General features: G+C 36.9%; 1 protein-coding gene across 3 annotated transcripts in view; it reads right to left on the bottom strand.

Moving 5' to 3' along the window:
• The window catches only part of NELL2 (neural EGFL like 2), a 402,299-nt gene that overhangs the window by 27,904 nt on the left and 350,294 nt on the right, over nucleotides 1-24,101 (bottom strand). For all 3 annotated transcript variants that reach the window (XM_032646188.1, XM_032646187.1, XM_032646186.1), the window contains one exon: nucleotides 18,765-18,905. In XM_032646188.1, the coding sequence (XP_032502079.1) occupies nucleotides 18,765-18,905 (141 nt within the window). The remainder of the gene's footprint in view (nucleotides 1-18,764; nucleotides 18,906-24,101) is intronic.

Genomic DNA, 24,101 nt, shown 5'->3' with positions numbered 1-24,101 from the left:
GTGTGGAGAAAAGGGAACCCTCTTGTGCTGTTGGTGGGAAGGTAAATTGATACACCCCTATGCAGAACAGTATGAAGGTTCCTTAAAAAATTAAAAATAGAATTACCATATGACTCAGCAATCCCACTACTGGGCACATACCCAGAGAAAACCATAATTCAAAAAGACACATGCACCCCAATGTTCATTGCAGCACTATTTACAATAGCCAGGTCATGGAAGCAAACTAAATGCCCACTGACAGACAAATGGATAAAGATGATGTGGTACATATATACAATGGAATATTACTCAGCCAGAAAAAGGAATGAAGGTAAGAAAATGGCAGCCTCCAGGAGGGCTCAGATTGGTGAGTACTCTCCAGAACTGCCGCCGGCTGTTTCTTTGTCCCTGCAGTGAGCCGCAGCTGCCCCCCACTTCTTCAGGAGACCCTCCAATACTAGCAGAAGAAGAGAGGGAGGATGAATAGAAGAATATAACAAGTTGGCAAGTTCTGGAATGCCATGCAGATGACAGGCTCTTGGTGCTCCAGCCAGGCATCAGGGCTGTGCCTCTGAGGTGAGAGAGCCAAGTTCAGGACACTGGTCTACAGGACACCACCCAGCTCCATATAATATCAAATGGCAAAAACCTCCCAGAGATCTCCATCTCAACGTCAAGACCCAGCTCCATGCAACGACCAGCAAGCTACAGTGCTGGACACCCTATGCCAAACAACTAGCAAGACAGGAACACAACCCCATCCATTAGCAGAGAGGCTGCCTAAAACCATAATAAGGTCACAGACACCCTAAAACACACCACCAGACATGGACCTGCCCACCAGAAAGACAAGATCCAACCTCATACACCAGAACACAGGCACTAGTACCCTCCACCTGGAAGCCTACACAAGCCACTGAGCCAACCTTAGCCACTGGGGACAGACACCAAAAACAATAGGAACTACGAACATGCAGCATGCGAAAAGAAGACCCCAAACACAGTAACTTAAGCAAAAACAGAAAACAAAAAAACACACAGCAGATGAAGAAGCAAGGCATAAACCCACCAGACCTAAAAAATGAAGAGGAAATAGGCAGTCTACCTGAAAAAGAATTCAGAATAATGATACTAAAGATAATCCAAAATCTTGGAAATAGAATGGAGAAAATACAAGAAACGTTTAGCAAGGACCTAGAAGAACTAAAGAGCAGACAAACACTGATGAACGACACAATAAATGAAATTAAAAACTCTCCAGAAGGGATCAGTAGCAGAATAATTGAGGCAGAGGAACGGATAGGTGACCTGGAAGATAAAATAGTGGAAATAACTACTGCAGAGCACAATAAAGAAAAAAGAATAAAAAAAATTGAGGACAGTTTCAGAGACCTCTGGAACAACATTAAACGCACCAACATTCGAACTATAGGGGTCCCAAAAGAAGAAGAGAAAAACAAAGGGTCTGAGAAAATATTTGAAGAGATTATAGTTGAAAATTTCCTAATATGGGAAAGGAAATAGTCAAGTCCAGGAAGCACAGAGAGTCCCATACAGGATAAATCCAAGCAGAAACACGCCAAGACACATATAAATCAAACTATCAAAAATTAAATACAAAGAAAACATATTAAAAGCAGCAAGGGAAAAACAACAAATAACATACAAGGGAATCCCCATAAGGTTACCAGCTGATCTCTCAGCAGAAACTCTGCAACCCAGAAAGGAGTGGCATGACATATTTAAAGCCATGAAGGAGAAAAACCTACAACGAAGATTACTCTACCCAGGAAGGATCTCATTCAGATTTGAGGGAGAAATTAAAACCTTTACAGACAAGCGAAAGCTAACAGAATTCAGTACCACCAAATCAGCTTTACAACAAATGCTAAAGGAATTTCTCTAGGCAGGAAGGACAAGAGAAGGGAAAGACCTACAATAACAAACCCAAAACAATTAAGAAAATGGGAATAGGAACATACATGTCGATAATTACCTTAAACGTGAAAGGATTAAATGCTCCAACCAGAAGACACAGACGGGCTGAATGGATACAAAAACAGGACCCGTACATATGCTGTCTACAAAAGACCCACTTCAGACCTAGGGACACATACAGACTGAAAGTGACGAGATGGAAAAAGATATTCCATGAAAATGGTAATCAAAAGAAAACTGGAATAGCAATTCTCATATCAGACAAAATAGACTTTAAAACAAAGACAATTACAACAGACAAAGAAGGACACTACATAATGATCAAGGGATCGATCCAAGAAGAACATATCACAATTGTAAATATTTTTGCACCCAACATAGGAGCACCTCAATACATAAGGCAAATACTAAGAGCCATAAAAGGGGAAATCGATAGTAACACAATCATAGTGGGGACTTTAACAACCCACTTTCACCAATGGACAGATCATCCATAATGCAAACAAATAAGGAAAAACAAGCTTTAATGATACATTAAACAAGATGGACTTAATTGATATTTATGGGACATTCCATCCAAAAACAACAGAATACACATTCTTCTCAAGTGCTCATGGAACATTCCCCAGGATAGATCATATCTTGGTTCACAAATCAAGCCTTGGTAAACTTAAGAAATTTGAAACTGTATCAAGTATCTTTTCCGACTACAACGCCATGAGACTAGATATGACTCACAGGAAAAAATCTGTAAAAAATACAAACACATGGAGGCTGAACAATACACTACTTGATAACCAAGAGATCACTGAAGAAATCAAAGAGGAAATAAAAAATACCTAGAAACAAATGACAATGAAAACACGATGACCCGAAACCTACAGGATGCAGCCAAAGCAGTTCAAAGAGAGAAGTTTATAGCAATACAATCCTACCTGAAGAAACAGGAAACATCTCAAATAAACAACCTAAACTTACACCTAAAGCAATTAGAGAAAGAAGAACAAAAAACCCCCAAAGATAGCAGGAGAGAAATCATAAAATCAGATCAGAAATAAATGAAAAAGAAATGAAGGAAACAATAGCAAAGATAATAAAACTAAAAGCTGGTTCCTTGAGAAGGGAAACAAAATTGATAAACCATTATCCAGATTCATCAAGAAAAAAAGGGAGAAGACTCAAATCAATCAAATTAGAAATGAAAAAGGAGAAGTAACAACTGACACTGAAGAAATAAAAGGAGCATGAGAGATTACTATAAGCAACTCTAGACCAATAAAATGGACAACCTGGAACAAATGGACAAATTCTTAGAAATGCACAATCTGCTGAGACTGAATCAGGAATAAATAGAAAATATGAACAGACAAATCACAAGTACTGAAATTGAATCTGTGACTAAAAATCTTCCAACAAACAAAAGCCCAGGACAAGATGGCTTCACAGGCGAATTCTATCAAACATTTAGAGAAGAGCTAACACCTATCTTTCCTGAATTCTTCCAAAAAATATAGCAGAGGGAGTAATACTCCCAAACTCATGCTGTGAGGCCACCATCATCCTGATACCAAAACCAGACAAAGATGTCACAAAGAAAGAAAACTACAGGCCAATATCACTGATGAACATAGATGCAAAAATACTCAACAAAATATTAGCAAACAGAATCCAACAGCACATGAAAAGGATCATACACCATGATCAAGTGGGGTTTATCCCAGGAATGCAAGGATTCTTCAGTATACGCAAATCAACCAATATGATACACCATATTAACAAACTGAAGGAGAAAAACCATACAATCATCTCAATCAATGCAGAGAAAGCTTTCAACAAAATTCAACACCCATTTATGATAAAAACCCTCCAGAAAGTAGGCATAGAGGGAACTTTCCTCAACATAATAAAGGCCATATATGACAAACCCACAGCCAAGATCATCCTAAATGGTGAAAACCTGAAACCATTTCCACTAAGATCAGGAACAAGACAAGGTTGCTCACTCTCACCACTACTATTCATCAGAGTTTTGGAAGTTTTAGCCATAGCAACAAGAGAAGAAAAAGAAATAAAAGGACCCTTATATATGCTGTCTACAAGAGACCCACTTCAGAACTAGAGACACATACAGACTGAAAGTAAGGGGATGGAAAAAGATATTCCATGCAAATGGAAACCAAAAGAAAGCTGGAGTAGCAATTCTCATATCAGACAAAATAGACTTTAAAATAAGGACTATTAAAAGGGACAAAGAAGGACACTACATAATGATCAAGGGATCGATCCAAGAAGAAGATATAACAATTGTAAATATTTATGCACCCAACATAGGAGCACCTCAATACATAAGGCAAATACTAACAACCATAAAAGGGGAGATCAACAGTAACACATTCATAGTAGGGGACTTTAACACCCCACTTTCACCCATGGACAGATCATCCAAAATGAAAATAAATAAGGAAACACAAGCTTTAAATGATACATTAAACAAGATGGACTTAATTGATATTTATAGGACACTCCATCCAAAAACAACAGAATACACATTTTTCTCAAGTGCTCATGGAACATTCTCCAGGATAGATCATATCTTGGGTCACAAATCAAGCCTTGGTAAATTTAAGAAAACTGAAATTGTATCAAGTATCTTTTCTGACCACAACGCCATGAGACTAGATATCAATTACAGGAAAAGATCTGTAAAAAATACAAACACATGGAGGCTAAACAATACACTACTTAATAATGAAGTGATCACTGAAGAAATCAAAGAGGAAATAAAAAAATACCTAGAAACAAATGACAATGGAGACACAACGACCCAAAACCTATGGGATGCAGCAAAAGCAGTTCTAAGGGGGAAGTTTATAGCAATACAAGCCCACCTTAAGAAGCAGGAAACATCTCGAATAAACAACCTAACCTTGCACCTCAAGCAATTAGAGAAAGAAGAACAAAAAAACCCCAAAGCTAGCAGAAGGAAAGAAATCATAAAAATCAGATCAGAAATAAATGAAAAAGAAATGAAGGAAACAATAGCAAAGATCAATAAAACTAAGAGCTGGTTCTTTGAGAAGATAAACAAAATAGATAAACCACTAGCCAGACTCATCAAGAAAAAAAGGGAGAAGACTCAAATCAATAGAATTAGAAATGAAAAAGGAGAAGTAACAACTGACACTGCAGAAATAAAAAAAATCATGAGAGATTACTACAAGCAACTCTATGCCAATAAAATGGACAATGTGGAAGAAATGGACAAATTCTTAGAAATGCACAACCTGCCAAGACTGAATCAGGAAGAAATAGAAAATATGAACAGACCAATCACAAGCACTGAAATTGAAACTGTGATTAAAAACCTTCCAACAAACAAAAGCCCAGGACCAGATGGCTTCACAGGTGAATTCTATCAAACGTTTAGAGAAGAGCTAACACCTATCCTTCTCAAACTCTTCCAAAATATAGCAGAGGGAGGAACACTCCCAAATTCCTTCTACGAAGCCACCATCACCTTGATACCAAAACCAGACAAGGATGTCACAAAGAAAGAAAACTACAGGCCAATATCACTGATGAACATAGATGCAAAAATCCTCAACAAAATACTAGCAAACAGAATCCAACAGCACATTAAAAGGATCATACACCATGATCAAGTGGGGTTTATTCCAGGAATGCAAGGATTCTTCAATGTACGCAAATCTATCAATGTGATAAACTATATTAAAAAATTGAAGGAGAAAAACCATATGATCATCTCAATAGATGCAGAGAAAGCTTTCGACAAAATTCAACACCCATTTATGATAAAAACCCTCCAGAAAGTAGGCATAGAGGGAACTTTCTTAAACATAATAAAAGCCATATATGACAAGCCCACAGCAAACATCATCCTCAATGGTGAAAAACTGAAAGCATTTCCACTAAGATCAGGAACAAGACAAGGTTGCCCACTCTCACCACTCTTATTCAACATAGTTTTGGAAGTTTTAGCCACAGCAATCAGAGAAGAAAATGAAATAAAAGGAATCCAAATCGGAAAAGAAGAAGTAAAGCTGTCACTGTTTGCAGATGACATGATACTATACATAGAGAATCCTAAAGATGCTACCAGAAAACTACTAGAGCTAATCAATGAATTTGGTAAAGTAGCAGGATACAAAATTAATGCACAGAAATCTCTGGCATTCCTATATACTAATGATGAAAAATCTGAAAGTGAAATCAAGAAAACACTCCCATTTACCATTGCAACAAAAAGAATAAAATATCTAGGAATAAACCTACCTAAGGATACGAAAGACCTGTATGCAGAAAATTATAAGACACTGATAAAAGAAATTAAGATGATACAAATAGATGGAGAGATATACCATGTTCTTGGATGGGAAGAATCAACATTGTGAAAATGACTCTACTACCCAAAGCAATCTACAGATTCAATGCAATCCCTATCAAACTACCACTGGCATTTTTCACAGAACTAGAACAAAAAATTTCGCAATTTGTATGGAAACACAAAAGACCCCGAATAGCCAAAGCAATCTTTAGAACGAAAAAAGGAGCTGGAGGAATAAGGCTCCCTGACTTCAGACTATATTACAAAGCAACAGTAATCAAGACAGTATGGTACTGGCACAAAAACAGAAAGATAGATCAGTGGAACAGGATAGAAAGCCCAGAGATAAACCCACGCACATATGGACACCTTATCTTTGATAAAGGTAGCAGGAATGTACAGTGGAGAAAGGACAGCCTCTTCAATAAATGGTGCTGGGAAAACTGGACAGGTACATGTAAAAGTATGAGATTAGATCACTCCCTAACACCATACACAAAAATAAGCTCAAAATGGATTAAAGACCTAAATGTAAGGCCAGAAACTATCAAACTCTTAGAAGAAAACATAGGAAGAACACTCTATGATATAAATCACAGCAAGATCCTTTCTGACCCACCTCCTAGAGTAATGGAAATAAAAACAAAAATAAACAAATGGGACCTAATGAAACTTCAAAGCTTTTGCACAGCAAAGGAAACCATAACCAAGACCAAAAGACAACCCTCAGAATGGGAGAAAACATTTGCAAATGAAGCAACTGACAAAGGATTAATCTCCAAAATTTACAAGCAGCTCATGCAGCTCAATAACAAAAAAACAAACAACCCCATCCAAAAATGGGCAGAAGACCTAAATAGACATTTCTCCAAAGAAGATATACAGAATGCCAACAAACACATGAAAGAATGCTCAACATCATTAATCATTAGAGAAATGCAAATCAAAACTACAATGAGATATCATCTCACACCAGTCAGAATGGCCATCATCAAAAAATCAAGAAACAATAAATGCTGGAGAGGGTGTGGAGAAAAGGGGACACTCTTGCACTGCTGGTGGGAATGTGAATTGGTTCAGCCACTGTGGAGAACAGTATGGAGGTTCCTTAAAAAACTACAAATAGAATTACCATATGACCCAGCAATCCCACTACTTGGCATATACCCTGAGAAAACCAAAATTCAAAGAGAGTCATGTACCAAAATGTTCATTGCAGCTCTATTTACAATAGCCAGGAGATGGAAACAACCTAAGCGCCCATCATCGGATGAATGGATAAAGAAGATGTGGCACATATACACAATGGAATATTACTCAGCCTTAAAAAGAAATGAAATTGAGCTATTTGTAATGAGATGGATAGACCTAGAATCTGTCATACAGAGTGAAGTAAGTCAGAAAGAAAAAGACAAATACCGTATGCTAACACATATATATGGAATTTAAGGGAAAAAAATGTCATGAAAAACCTTGGGGTAAGATAGGAATAAAGATGCAGACCTACTGGAGAATGGACTTAAGGATATGGGGAGGGGGAAGGGTGAGTTTTGACAGGGCGAGAGAGAGTCATGGACATATACACACTAACAAACGTAGTAAGGTAGATAGCTGGGGGGAAGCAGCCGCAAGGCACAGGGATATTAGCTCGGTGCTTTGTGACAGCCTGGAAGGGTGGGATGGGGAGAGTGGGAGGGAGGGAGACGCAAGAGGGAAGACATATGGGAACATATGTATATGTATAGCTGATTCACTTTGTTGTAAAGCAGAAACTAACACACCATTGTAAAGCAATTATACCCCAATAAAGATATTTAAAAAAAAAAAAAGAAATAAAAGGAATCCAAATCGGAAAAGAAGAAGTAAAGCTGTCACTGTTTGCAGATGACATGATATTATACATAGAGAATCCTAAAGATGCTACCAGAAAACTACGAGAGCTAATCAATGAATTCGGTAAAGCAGCAGGATACAAAATTAATGCACAGAAACCTCTAGCATTCTTAAACACTAATGATGAAAAATCTGAAAGTGAAATTAAGAAAACAATCCTATTTACAACTGCAACAAAAAGAATAAAATGTCTGGGAATAAACCTACCTAAGGAGACAAAAGACCTGTATGCAGAAAACTATAAGACACTGATGAAAGAAACTAATGATACAAAGAGATGGAGAGATATACCATGTTCTTGGATTGGAAGAATCAACATTGTGAAAATGACTCTACTGCCCAAAGCAACCTACCGATTCAATGCAATCCCTACCAATCAAACTACCAATGGCATTTTCCACAGAGCTAGAACAAAAATTTTCACAATTTGTATGGAAACGCAAAAAGACCCTGAATAGCCAAAGCAATCTGGAGAAAGAAAAACAGAGCTGGAGGAATCAGGCTCCCTGAATTCAGACTATACTACAAAGCTATACTAATCAGTACAGTATGGTAATGGCACAAAGCCAGAACAGGATAGAAAGCCCAGAGATAAACCCAGGCACATATGGTCACCTTATCTTTGATAAAGGAGGCAAGAATATACAGTGGAGAAAAGACAGCCTCTTCAATAAGTGGTGCTTGGAGAACTGGACAACAACATGTAAAGAATGAAATTATCACACTCCCTAACACCATACACAAAAATAAACTCAAAATGGATTAGAGACCTAAATGTAAGGCCAGACACTATCTAACTCTTAGAGGAAAACATAGGCAGAACACTCTATGCCATAAATCACAGCAAGATCCTTTTTGACCCACCTCCCTGAGAAATGGAAATAAAAACAAACAAACAAAAACAAATGGGACCTAATAAAACTTAAAAGCTTTTGCACAGCAAAGGAAACCATAATCAAAACCAAAAGACAACCCTCAGAATGGGAGAAAATATTTGCAATGAAGCAACTGACAAAGGATTAATCTCGAAAATTTACAAGCAGCTCATGCAGCTCAATATCAAAAAGACAAACAACCCAATCCCAAAATGGGCAGAAGACCTAAGTAGATATTTCTCCAAAGAAGATATACAGATTACCAACAAACACATGAAGGAATGCTCAACATCATTAATAATTACAGAAATGCAAATGAAAACTACAATGAGATATCATCTCACACCGGTCAGAATGGCCATCATCAAAAAATCTACAAACAACAAATGCTGGAGAGGGTGTGGAGAAAAGGGAACCCTCTTGCACTGTTGGTGGAATGTAAATTGATACAGTGACTATGGAAAACAGTATGGATGTTCCTTAAAAAATAAAAATAGAAGTATCATACCACCCAGCAATATCACTACTGGGCATATTCACTGAGAAAACCATAATTCAAAGAGTCATGTACCAAAATGTTCATTGTAGCTCTATTTACAATAGCCAGGACATGGAAGCAACCTAAGTGTCCATCGACAGATGAATGGATAAAGAAGATGTGGCACATATATACAATGGAATATTACTCAGCCATAAAAACAAACGAAATTGAGTTATTTATAGTGAGGTGGATGGACCTAGAGTCTGTCATACAGAGTGAAGTAAGTCAGAAAGAGGACAACAAATACCGTATGCTAACACAAATATATATTGAATCTTAAAAAAAGAAAGAAAATGTCATGAAGAACCTAAGGGCAAGATGGTAATAAAGACACAGACCCACTAGAGAATGGACTTGAGGATACGGGGAGGGGGAAGGGTATGCTGGGAAAAAGTGAGAGAGTGGCATGGACATATATACACTACCAAACGTAAAATAGATAGCTAGTGGGAAGCAATTGCATAACACAGGGAGATCAGCTCAGTGCTTTTTGACCAGCTAGAGGGGTCAGATAGGGAGGGTGGGATGGAGGGAGATGGAGAGGGAAGAGATATGGGGACATATGTATAACTGATTCACTTTTTTATAAAGCAGAAACTGACATACCATTGTAAAGCAATTATATTCCCATAAAGATGTTGAAAAGAAAAAAAAGGAACGGAGTTGGGTCATTTGTAGAGACGTGGATGCATCTGGAGACTGTCAAACAGAGTGAAGTTTGTCAGAAAGAGAAAAACAGATATTGCATATTAACACATGTTTGGAGCCTAGAAAATGGTACAGATGAACCTGTTTTTAGGGCATAAATTGAGACACAGAGGTAGAGAATAAACGTATGGACACCAAGGGGGGATAGCGGAGGTGGGGCGTGGTGACGGTGTGAAGAATTGGGAGATTGTGATTGACATGTATACACTGCTGGGTATAAAATGGATGACTAATAAGAACCTGCTGTGTGAAAAAATAAATTAAAAAAAAAAGAGGAAAGCAAAAGTACCAAGAGACAACTGACAATGAAAACACGATGATCCATAACCTATGGGATGCCACAAAAGCAGTTCTAAGAGGGAAGTTTATAGTAATACAATCCTACCTGAAGAAACAACAAACATCTCAAATAAACAATCTATAATTACATGTAAAGGAACTAGAGAAAGAAGAACAAACAAAACACAAACTTAGTAGAAGGAAAGAAATCATGAAGATCAGACAAGAAATAAATGAAATAGAAATAAATAGCAAAGATCAATAAAACTAAAAGTTGGTTCTTTGAGAAGATAAACAAAATTGATAAACCATTAGCCTGACTCATCAAGAAAAAGAGAGAGAGGACTCAAATCAATAAAATCAGAAATGAAAAAGGAGAAGTTACAACAGACACCACAGAAATACAAAGCATCCTAAGAGACTACTACAAGCAACTCTATGCCAATAAAATGGACAACCTGGAAGAAATGGACAAATTCTTAGAAAGGTATAACCTTCCAAGACTGAACCAGGAAGAAATAAAAAATATGAACAGATCAATCATAATAATGAAATTGAAACTGTGATTAAGAGTCTTCCCACAAAGAAAAGTCCAGGACAGTATGGCTTCACAGGTGAATTCTATCAAACATTTAGAGAAGAGCTAAGACCCATCATTCTCAAACTCTTCCAAAAATTGCATTCTCAAACTCTTCCAATAATTGCAGAGGAAAGAACACTCCCAAACTCATTCTATAGAAATATAGGCCACCATCACCCTGATACCCAAACCAGACAAAGTTACTACAAGAAAAGAAAATTACAGACCAATATCACTGTTGAATATAGATGCAAAAATCCTCAACAAAATACTAGCAAACAGAATCCAACATTAAAAGGATCATAAACCATGCTCAAGTGGGATTTATCCCAGCGATGCAAGGATCCTTCAACATACACAAATCAATCAATGTGGTATACCGTATTAACAAATTGAAGAATAAAATCCATATGATCATTTCAATAAATGAAGGAAAAGTTTTTGACAAAATTCAACACCCAATTATGATAAAAACTCTCCAGAAAGTGGGCATAGAGGGAACCTACCTCAACATAATAAAGGCCATATATGACAAGCCCACAGCAAACATTATTCTCAAAGCTGGAAAACTGAAAGCATTTCCTCTAAGATGAGGAACAAGACTAGGATATCCACTCACACCACTATTCAACATAGTTTTGGAAATCCTAGCCATGGCAATCAGAGAAGAAAAAGAAATAAAAGGAATACAAATTGGAAAAGAAGAAGTAAAGGCGTCACTGTTTGCAGATGAGATGACACTATACATACAGAATCCTAAAGATGCCACCAGAAAACTACTAGAGCTAATCAATGAATTTGGTAAAGTTGCAGGATACAAAATTAAAGCACAGAAATCTCTTGCATTCCTATACACTAATGATGAAAAATCTGAAAGAGAAATTAAGGAAACACTCCTATTTACCATCGCAACCAAAAGAATAAAATACCTAGGAATAAATCTACCTAGGCAGAAAGAAGACCTGTATGCATAAAACTATAAGACACTGATGAAAGAAATTAAAGATGATATAAACAGAGAAATATACCATGTTCTTGGATTGGAGGAATCAATATTTTGAAAATGACCATACTTCCGAAAGCAATCTACAGATTCAATGCAATCCCTATCAAATTACCAATGGCATTTTTTACACAACTATAACAAAAAAAAATCTTAACATTTGTATGGAGACACAAAAGACCCTGAACAGCCAAAGCAGTCTTGAGGGAAAAAAATGGAGCTGGAGGAATCAGACTCCCTGACTTCAGACTATACTACAGGGCTACAGTAATCAAGACAATATGGTACTGGCACAAAAACAGAAATACAGATCAATGGAACAGGATAGAAAGCCCAGAGATAAACCCACGCACTTATGGTCAACTAATCTATGACAAAGGAGGCAAGGATACACAATGGAGAAAAGACAGTCTCTTCAATACATGGTGCTGGGAAAACCGGACAGCTACACATAAAAGAATGAAATTAGAACACTACCTAACACCATATGCAAAAGTAAACTCAAAATGGATTAGAGAACTAAATGTAAGACCAGACACTATAAAACTCTTAGAGGAAAACAGGAAGAACACTCTTCGACATAAATCACAGCAAGATCTTTCTTGATCCACCTCCTAGAGTAATGGAAATAAAAACAAAAAACAAATGGGACCTAATTAAACTTAAAATCTTTTGCAAAGCAAAGGAAACTACAAACAAGACGAAAAGACAGCCCTCAGAATGGGAGAACATATTTGCAAATGAAGCAACTTGACAAAGGGTTAATCTCCAAAATATATAAACAGCTCATGCAGCTCAATATTAAAAAAACAAACAACCCAATCCGAGAATGGGCAGAAGGCCTAAATAGACATTTCTCCAAAGAAGACATACAGATGGCCAAGAAGCACATGAAAAGCTGCTCAACATCACTAATTATTAGAGAAATGCAAATCAAAACTACAATGAGGTATCACCTCACACTAGTTAGAATGGGCATCATCAGAAAATCTACAAACAAATGCTGGAGAGGGTGTGGAGAAAAGGGAATCCTCTGTACTGTTGGTGGGAATGTAAATTGATACAGCCACTATTGGGAACAGTATGGAGGTTCCTTATAAAACTAAAAATAGAATTACCATGTGACCCAGCATCCCACTATTGGGCATATACCCAGAGAAAACCATAATTCAAAAAGACACATGCACCCCCCCCCACCAGTGTTCACTGCAACTCTATTTACAATAGCCAGGATATGGAAGCAACCTAAATGCCCATTGACAGACAAATGGACAAAGAAGTTGTGGTACATATATACCATCGAAGATTACTGAGCCATAAAAAGGAATGTAATTGGGTCATTTGTAGAGACGTGGATGGATCTAGAGTCTGTCATACGGAGTGAAATAAGTCAGAAAGAGAGAAACACATATCATATATTAACGCATATATGTGGAAGCTAGAAAAATGGTACAGATGAACCAGTGTGCAGGGCAGACACAGATATAGAGAAGAAACGTATGGATACCAAGGGGGGAAGTGGCAGGTGGGGGTGGGGGGATGAACTGGGAGATTGGGATTGATATATATACACTAATATGTATAAAATGGATAACTAATAACCTGCTGTATAAAAAAATAAGTAAAATAAAATTAAAAAAAAATACTGGTAAGTGCTTTAGTGAGTGACTGGAGAAATAATGTTGCTGAAGCCAGTGGTCAAGTCTCAGTTCCCATCGAACTTGAGCTAGCAGCAGCTTTTGACACAGGTCCTTCCCTCTCCCTGATAAATTTCCTTTACTTGCTTCCTATCACACTGGTAGCTCTTTTTGGGTCTTTCTTCTGCCCGCATACACATTCTCCAGGTGTGGCAGTTACATTATGAATAAGATTTAGCCAAGCAAAGAGGAGGTAAAGACTGGTCTAGTCAGAGGTAAGGGTGTGTTTGAGTCCCAATGTTCAGAGCCATCAAGATGTGTTAGAGGATCAGAAGTATTGGTATGACTTGAATATCTAGGGAGAGCAGAGTGGGTAGACAGGCAGCTGAAGAGGTTCTCCAGGATCAGTTAGAAGTCATGTTGCAAGAAATTTGAACCTTATCTTAAAGACAATAAAATGTCATTTTAGGGAATTGCAAAACAAAAAAAATCATAATAAAAAAAATCATAATCAGATATGCATTTTTGAAAGGGTCCTTTGGCTTCACTGTGGAAAAGGGATTTAAATGGATTAGAAATTGAAGCTAGGAGACTGATTAATAGACTGTTCAGTATTCCAGGAAAGTGATGGTCATATAATAAAAGGAAACACTTATATAGTTGTTGGTATGTATCAAATTCTAAGTACTTTCATATAATGACTCATTTCATATAATGACTCACAACAACCATGAAAGGTACCATCATTATCTCCATTGTATAGATCAGGAAATTAAGGCCTAGACATGTTGAATAACTTTCTCAGGGTCACACAGCTAGTAAGGTGTACAGCCCAGATGGGAACCCAAGCTGTCAGGCTCCAAGTCTGTGCTCTTAGGCATAATGCTGTATTGAGTAGTAGCAGTGGGGATGCATAGAAAGAAACAACAAAGCTAAAATCTTCCAAGATAGAAACAACAAAGATAAAGCAACTTCTTAGTGATTTGCTGGCTTCAAAGACTAGGGAGAGAGAAGGGTCATGAATGATTAGATGTCCTGCTTGGAAAATTTGGTTGATGATATTTATACAAAGAAGAGCAAGATTTTGCCGGGGAGCGGAAGTAGGTGGCAGGGATGAGCAAAGACATGAGTTAGTTTGACACGTTGAAATACACTTTCCGCTGAGCTTCCAGGTAGAGCTGTCCAACTGGATATGTGGGTCTGGAATTCAGAAAATAGGACTGGGCCAAAATATAGATTTGGTGGAGATACACTTTCATCATTCCCTTTCTCAAAAATAGACTTTCAGACTCAAGTTCAAACTTATTAGAAAGGCATTTAAAGCTACTTCCTTTGCTGGAACTCTCTTTCCCTATCTCAATAAGCCAATAATCACATCATACTTAAGTCCTGAAACAATGCTAGATATTCAATCCTTTCTTGATCCCAACAGGAAATAATTCCTCTCTTTGTTTCATTATGGCTCTGAATTCATACTTTTCTTATGTATTCATCATTTTCAACTTTGCAGCTTTCTCCTCTATTGAAAAACTTACTACATTCTATCTTGTATGACAGTTGTTACTGTACATATTTTATCTCGACTACAAGCTGAGAGCAGTGATCATACCTCCTTTATATTTCTTCACAGCAGGTGCCTGGTAAAGTACCTCAAGGTACCTGTGCATAGATTCAGTAACCACTTCTTGAGTTGAAATAGATTCATTTCATTTTCATACTTTTCCTTGATTTAAGTTTAGAATTTATAGTATTTGGCTTGAACATAATACTCAAAAGATGTTACCCTATAAACATTTTTTGGGGTCATACAAGTTCAAAAAATCCTCACCAAGCATAAAGATAATCCAGAAATAAAAGCTTTAAGTAAAGGGAAATGTGGGCATGAAAATACAATATTCTTACCTGGAAAAAAGATACTGGGCTTTATTCTCAGAGAAAGACAAATTTTCAGGCACATTAGGAATGATGATATGGACAAGGAAAGTGGTACCCTTGTACATTATCTGGTGATTAAATGTCTACACCTCTGAGGTAAATGGATGAGCAAAACAGTTTACACTTTGTATGAATGCAGTTTATAAGGCACGTATTTGTAGATTACACAGCCTAAGAAGTAGTGAAACAGTGCAAAGTTATTTATTCACATTTTCAAATATGAACATTATACTTCAGCATAATTGTAAACCCACTGCTGTGGCTTTGTCCACGTTGAAATGCTTCTTTTCTTTGTCCCCAGCACAGAAAAATGGAACCTGCTCAGATATAATCACACTCTTAAAATTGCATCCTTCTAAATACTAATATAACAATTCTACAAATCACTGAAATTGCAGTAAATAGATAATTGTTAAAAAGAAGCACTTTAGTTCTCTCTTGTTTTATACAACATAGGTGGGTTCTTTTAAAAGTATTCTTCAGAGCACACTGTCTTCTGAAAGAGTAGTAGATTTTTACGATAATCATTATAAATTATACTGGAAGATAATAATAGAATCATCTTTCTAGAATTGTGGTTCTTTTTTTAAAAAAATAAGATTTCCCATTCTTTCTGTATTTATGGAATTTCCTCAAAAAGCCTTTTCTGTGTAGGCATTTCATAGAATCCTTTACTTCCCTATATTCATCTTTATCATGTGTTATTTTAATGGCTAGTTTCATTTTCCTTGTTACTTTTGGACACTAATGAATGCACTAATTACGTTTTGTCATTTTTTTCCTGACCGTTACATCTTTACTGTATATCATACCATATGTCTGGTGGAAAAGGGAAGTACTTCTTTTTTCTCAGTTAAATAAGCAGAGTTATCGACAGAGAAAGAAGAGAAAGAAAGTGGTATCTAAGATTTGAGGAGACGGAAGAAGGTATGCAGGGGAAAGTAACTAAGGAAATAAAGTAGGAATACTGGGTGATGTCGATGGTCCTCAGAGCAGGTAGCTTACAAGATGGTCCCCAACGATCCTCACCATTTAATATTCACACACTTGTGTAATCCTCTCCCCTTGGACTTACTGACTGGCTTCTAACAAATAGACTATGGGAGAAGTGATGAAATGTCACATCTGAGATTCAGTTATGGAAAGACTGTGGCTGCCATCTTGAGCACCTGCTTATTCTAGGGGAAGCCAGACCCCAGCCCTGTGGAGTAGCTTCTGTGTTAAGGAAACAAGGCCTGCCAATAGACACATGAGTGACCTTCATTCTCTCCACTCCCACCCCAGACAAGTCTTCAAGATGAGACCACATCCCTGGGCAACAACTTGATGGTAGTAACCTCCTTAGAAACCTTGAACCAGAGGCATTCAGTTAAGCTGTGCATAGATTCCTTACCCACAGAAGTTGTGAGATAACTTTTGTTGTTTTCAGTTTCTAAGTTTTGGGGGTAACTTTTAACACATCAGTAGATAACTAATACAGCTCTCTTGAGACATGTGGTCATAAATTTAAAAGATAGTGAAAGCAGTTGCAAATATAAAGTAAGATAGTCAGCAGAGGTATGTATTTGTTCTAGTTACATTCTGATGCACAGAAAAGGATACCAAGCAAAATTAAACACAGGTTACCCCTAGAGCAGAAGAGGAAGGGATGGGGAAAAGGGGGAGATGAAATAAAGATGCATTTTCAGCTTTGCTCTATATATTTCTGTATGCTTTGAAATATTTATAATCAGCTTGTATTCATTCTTTATGTATGTAACTCAAAATAAAATAAAAGACAATCTTAAAAAGGTAGCACTGATGACTTCTTCCTCATAATATACTATAGAAAACAGGCAAAATATTTTATCAGGGAAGGGCAAAATCACACGGTTTGATCGGCTTCTTGAATGGCATTCTCTACAGGGCTGGAAGTACGCATTCTGGAACATTCACAAGTGCCAGGTAGAGTCTTCAGACCACAGCTAAGTGTTTATTTGCAAATGCCAGGTTTTAGCCCCTGGTAAGGCAGTAGCGTTCCCGTTCCGCATAAAAATCCAGATGAACGTTCCGCTCAAGGTCCAGAGCTCTGCAGCTGCTGGCAAAGCACGCTGGGAGCCTTGGCATCTATCGCCCATGTCTGTTTCACTTTTCTCTGTGTGAAAACCTCTTGAGGCCCAAGGGTAAAAGACGTCTCATCATTTAAGCGTCAAGCACTGCTAAGTTAGATTCTCCAAGGCTTTCATCGACTGTGTCATTTTAGCCACATCATTCTCTTAGGCTGTTACTCTATGAAGGTGTAAACACCAATGGAGAAAATAATGACTTCTTGAGGTTTGTTTCGTTTTCCAATCCTGTGCCATATCCTTTTAGTATGGGTGGTTTCCCTGACAATTATTCACTGTGCTTTACTTACTCTGCCTGCCTCCTAAATATTGTGCCCCTTAATAGAGGATACAAGGGAACAGAGTTGTCAATTCACTGAAAATAAGTCAAAATTAATGGTAAATAATTGAATATAATCTTTTCAAATTTCCACTCTTATTAGATTGACATCTTCTGTGAAGCAGGGACCATATCTTCTGTATCCAACATTCACTAAATATCTCTGACTTTGCCAGGTGAGTGATACGTTAGGAACAGCCCAGAGTAGCATGCATTATATTTCCCTTGGCCATATCATCATTGTATTTCCTCTACCCTCATTTTCCCTCTATCCTGCTTTCCTCATCTATTTTTTTTTTCTAGTTTTTTTTTGGGTCAGATTTTTACCTGCTGCCATTTAAAAAATTTATCTGACATTATGGGTTTACTCATTCTAAAACACGCTTCAACAGTTAAAAGTGTCCACAGAAAATTGGTTTACTATTGCAAGTTTTAATTATCTGAAAATCAGTTATCATAATTCGCAAGCAAAAGTTAGATTTTAACATGTTTCTAATCACTGTTGTATAAACACACAGCAAAAATCACCAATACCTTAAATATTAGATCAATCTACTATTTACATCTTACTGCATTTTCCTCAATTTTAAGACTTTAAACTCTAGGTCTTCTCCTTGTACTGACCTTCACACGATTCTCCACTTGGTGAAAACATCCCATTGTCATGGTAGCCATCTCTGCACTCACAGTGGTACCATCCGGGCAGGTTGATGCAGTTAGCACGGCTGTCACACTGAACAAAGCCATCAGAGCACTCATCAATGTCTATTTGGGAAAGAAAACAGAAACGGGATGTTATACAATTGCTGCCTTTCTCTCAAAGAAACTAAAATATTCTGTTAAGATGGCTACTAAAATATTTAGTGCCAGCAAATCCTTAAAACTAAGACAACATAAAATCAAGAAAGTCTACTTGGTTGTTGAAAGCTATAGAGAAAGAATGTAGTGGTATTAGCAATAGGAGAAACATCTAGACAGCTTCTCTGTTGCAAAAGTCATCCAACTGTAGAAACTGGAAAGAAACCATCTGTGATAGTCATTAGTGCTGCTCGCCAAATATTTCCAGCTCTTTTTCTGGACACAAGCTAGGATTGCCGTGTGACTTCCTGAGGTCAATTAGGGAATGACATGTGTCACTTCCAGAGAGAGCCTTAAAGATGCAGTGTGTGATTCACACATACCCTTCCCCCATCACAATGACCAGCGATTTCCAGAAGCTCTGAAGATCAGCCTGAGTCCTGAGTGAAGACGATATGGGGCACGTTCCTCCTCTAGTTGGGGTGGACATAGAGTATGAGCTTTTTGCTTTAAGCCACTGAAATTTTAGGGTCTCTTATTACTATCAACATAATCTCCAGTATATGGCAATAGCATTCATGCATCAACATGCTTCCTATTTTTGAGAATATATCCCATCCATGCCACCTTTTTTTTTTTTTGCAGTACGCGGGCCTCTCACTGCTGTGGCCTCTCCCGTTGCGGAGCACAGGCTCCAGACGCGCAGGGGCAGCGGCCATGGCTCACGGGCTCACGCTCCGCGGCATGTGGGATCTTCCCGGACCGGGGCACGAACCCATATCCCCTGCATCAGCAGGCGGACTCGCAACCACTGCGCCACCAGGGAAGCCCTCTATGCCACCTTTTAATGTGTTTCACATATATCATTACTTCATTCAACCCTCAAAATAAATCTTGCCATTTAGTCAGCATATTGAACATATGAAAAAATATGAGGCAAAAGGAAATTATGGGATTTAACCAAGGTCACCTAAGAGTTCATATTTGCCTAACTTTCTGGTGTGTGCTCCTTCATACAAGTAGACACAGGCTGAAATTGGCAAAATTGTCTAAACAAACAGAGAATGTATCTTGAGTTTCATATATTTCCTCCAGTGGCTTATTACTATTCTCAAATGTTGTGAGCCTTTTATTCTTCTTATTCAGTCTGCTGATTAATGGGAACATCTGATGTCCATCCAAGCCTCTTTAATCAGTCATAGAGGAAAAAGTAATTCCTAGAGTTGCTTTACAGAGTGTCCCCTTCTTCTTAATACCTTCTGGGTTTCTGGGTGGTTTGGGGTTGCCTCAGACCTTGCTAAGTGATCTGCTGGCACCGTACCATCACAGCTGCCAAAAATATCCATCTTGACAACCCTTTGCCATGACTGCAGATTCCACTCGCCGAGGTAGAACAGCCTTTTCTTATATGTTTTCCGCACCTGCATCATATTCCCTGCTGCAGTGACCAGCATGACAAGTCCCTCCTATTGATGGGAAGACCAGATACTTTTTAGAGTCCTTTCCTCCCAGACAATCCACTTCAGCAGTATCTACTGCCTTCTAGTCTCATCTAACTTCAAATTCTTGGAAGTATATATTTCTTTCATTTTCTTTTAAAATTTCCTCTTTTACTATGTTCAATTTTTAAAGAGACACATTTTTGAATAAGTAAGATTTTTAAAAGAAAAAAAAGTCATCACTCATATACTTCTTGATAAGCCCGGAGTTCCTTCAGTAAAACAAGGCACAAACCATTCTCTTAGATTAGGTAGTAAGCCAAAATAAATATTTTATATGATTGCAAAATTTTAACATTCTTTCTGAACTATGAGTGATTTGCCTCTGTGGTTTCTCTTCTGAAGAGTCAGTTTCTTACCGTTGGTAATTCCTATTGTCAAAATAATTGTTAGTGGCCAAGTCAGCTAACCATTGACTTCCTGACACATAGCTGATGTGGATTGCTTCCATTTAGTAAGGCCTTATACGTTTTATGAAACAGCCTATCTGTACTTCAGGGGCCTCCCTAACTGATGACTTATAAATGGGACTAAAATGCTATGCTCATTTCAGCTTTATATGGTCTTTTCTTCTAACCCAAAAGATGCAGGAAATTGGTTATGTCATTTCTTAAGTGCATGGACAAAAGAAAACAGGTTGGAATTTAAGCTTTAGAAATGAGTTTATTGGAAGAAGGTCAGGAGGGGGATGTTTAGAGCACCTCATTTTAGAATAATTTGGTCATTAGCGTTGGTGATTTGGAAGTAAATATTAATAGAACAGAGCCTTATCCACTGAAGCAACTTTCACATCTCTTATTTACCCTTTAATTTAGTTATTTTTTCTTGCTGCAACACAAGGGCTACCTCAGGTCACATGACACAGATATATCTTTCAATATTTACTCCTCACTCATTTTCTCTTGTCACTCTTTCTAATCACCAGGCCCACTCCTATACTGCTTCATCTCCACTTCTCTTTGTTTATATTACAGCAACCTTCCTTGATCTATATCCATTAAAGTTTAACAGAAATGTTACACAGTATATTAGTGCATATTCCCTGAAGACTGGGGATTGAAACATGTGCTGGCCATAATGTATTTTCCTATACAATCTGAGTATCATTATTTGACTATTAATACTAAGTAGTATTTTAGCAGATAGATATGCAAATATACATGTCACTCAATAACTTATCATTCAATACTTATTGAATACCTGTTATATGCCAAGTATTAAGTGCTGGGGAAACAAGGATACATAAAGCAGAAGTAATTTCTGCCCTTACTGGGTTTACTATCTATCTAAAGTGTGTTTTATTTTAAGAAAATTAAACTTATGAAAACCTGAATTTACAATCATGCAGGACAGTGTTTCCCAGCATGTTATATATCTGCCGCCACTGGTATGGTATTTAGGTGATAACAGGCAAAAACTTTATTTTAATAGCTACATTTGTATATTTCTGAATTATTTCTATTTATAGCAAGTGATACTAATAGTACAGTAGTGAAATTGTATTTAAATTTAAAAAGTGAGAGGGATTACAGAAACAACAGTAAGTAGATATTGGTATAAACAGTATATAAATATGACAAAACTTATTAAGGTGGCATATGAATGACGAGTTTTGAAAACACTAAGATACAGTATGGAGCAATTATTCATATCTCAGAAGGATTTACTGAGTAGTTCATTAGGTAGTGAAATGTCTTAATTCATTTAAAATATGACTCAACTTATAAAATATAGTGTAAGTATACATATGTCATGGCTCAAATTATATACTTGCTACCATTTAGGATAGCAAAGTAAAACTAGCCAGATAATATACATTGCTTTGTTTTACACTTTCATGTTCCTGCTAATTTTGATTTGTTTATGAAAACTTTTCTACTTTGGTGAAAGTCGGTAGAAAATGAGAGTGTGCTTGAATTGCCAAAGTATGCACTTTCCACCAGAAGGTATGTTTGTTTGGCTCATGGGTCTAATTAAAGTGAAAGATGAAACAAGCAGCCTCATCTGTAAGCTATCTGATGGTATGTATATCTTTAGTTACTCAGTAATCATTAATAAGTAAAGAACTGAAATCTGATCCACAATTTAAGAATTCAGTATATTTTATCTATACACAAATGTAGACATTACTATGAGTTAGAACATATAAATGCACACATATTGTGTGCAATTTCAGATATGCACATATTGTGCTTTTACATATCATATAATAACAGAAAGTAGTAAAAAAAAATCAGATGATTTATTTCTTTGGTACTTTCTTTAAGTCAGTTAAGACCAAACTTTATATTATCTAATTGAGTTAGAAACACAGAGAACAGCAGATCTGGGGGGGGGGGGGGATGTTATTATTTTATTCCATATAAGAACTACCAAGTTTGAACAAATTACTTTCCAAACCAAGTTAGAGTATTCAGAAAGGTTAGTACAGGATGTATAAGCTCATATGATTTAGTCTTAATTATAAGGACCTTAATTTTATACTCTGTAGGTACATTATATAAAAAACTAAAAATAAATTTTATGAAAAACTATGATTTCATTATATATTCTGTCTTAGAAAGGAACTAGTTCCTTAGGGACAATTAGAACTTTTTCACTAGCTACATTTAGAACAGTCAGCTAGTGATGATATTGAGATGCTGTCCCAGAGCACAGAGAATCTAAAATCCAAAAGATATTTAGCCATCCAACAGCAGTCACGAATAGCAGTCATACTCCAGAGGTCAAAATCAACTTAGAAAATGGAAGTGGAAGGCACTGTGGTGATAGATTTTCTAGAAAGTACATATGTTTTGAGGTAATCATTAAAAACACACCAACAAGCAGAAAACAAGAAAGGAACATGTATGAATAAAAAAAAGCTCACACATGTCAGTATCTTGTTTTCTTTGCCTCCCTCAGGTGTGGTGACACAAGACTGCATGCCTCCTACAATGTCACAGACCACTGGCTTCAGAGGAGGCCAAACAAAAATGGCTTTTGACATCAGCATTTAATGGGTCACTTTGGAAAATGACAAATTATTTCTTTGTAAAATTAAGTGTAGTTATAAAATGAGACACTTGAATGATAAACAAACCCTTTCTCATGCATAGGAACAGTTATTTCTATCATAACAACATAACTAAGAATAATAAAAACTGTGTAAATATCTAGAACCATCCATACCTAAAACAGACCCTAATCATTAGTTTAACCTGCTACCCTATTCAAAAGAAAAGAAAATACAATTATTTTTTTAAAATGAGCATGGTACTTTTAATGGCAAAGTCAAATCATGAGAGTACTGTGTTTCAAAGTGTTTATTATTAATAAAAACCTGACAATTTCTCATAAAAAATAGTACTTGGACTAGTTATATCACTATCCTATGCACTGGTAGGTAAATTATATTGATAAACAGTAGGAAATTAAACATCCTCAAAACAATTAATCAACTCTTGATTACCCACATGTGGATTATTTGCTTTCTAGATTATCCACAGCATTTTTTAAAAAGATCACAAGGTCATTTCCCTCTGTCTTTTGTTGAGCTTCTGGGGAGTCTGCTTTCAACCTTTAGATGTGAGTGCTCAATGAAAGCAAACTCTTTTGAGCATTACATTGTTTTTTACAACTATTTCAGACTTGGGTATAAAATATCCAAAATGTCATAAAAAGA

This window comes from Phocoena sinus, chromosome 10 (assembly GCF_008692025.1).
Source record: "Phocoena sinus isolate mPhoSin1 chromosome 10, mPhoSin1.pri, whole genome shotgun sequence".
NCBI lineage: Eukaryota > Metazoa > Chordata > Mammalia > Artiodactyla > Phocoenidae > Phocoena > Phocoena sinus.
Note: the sequence above shows the minus strand (reverse complement) of the source record. Positions and strands in the feature narration are given on the sequence as shown.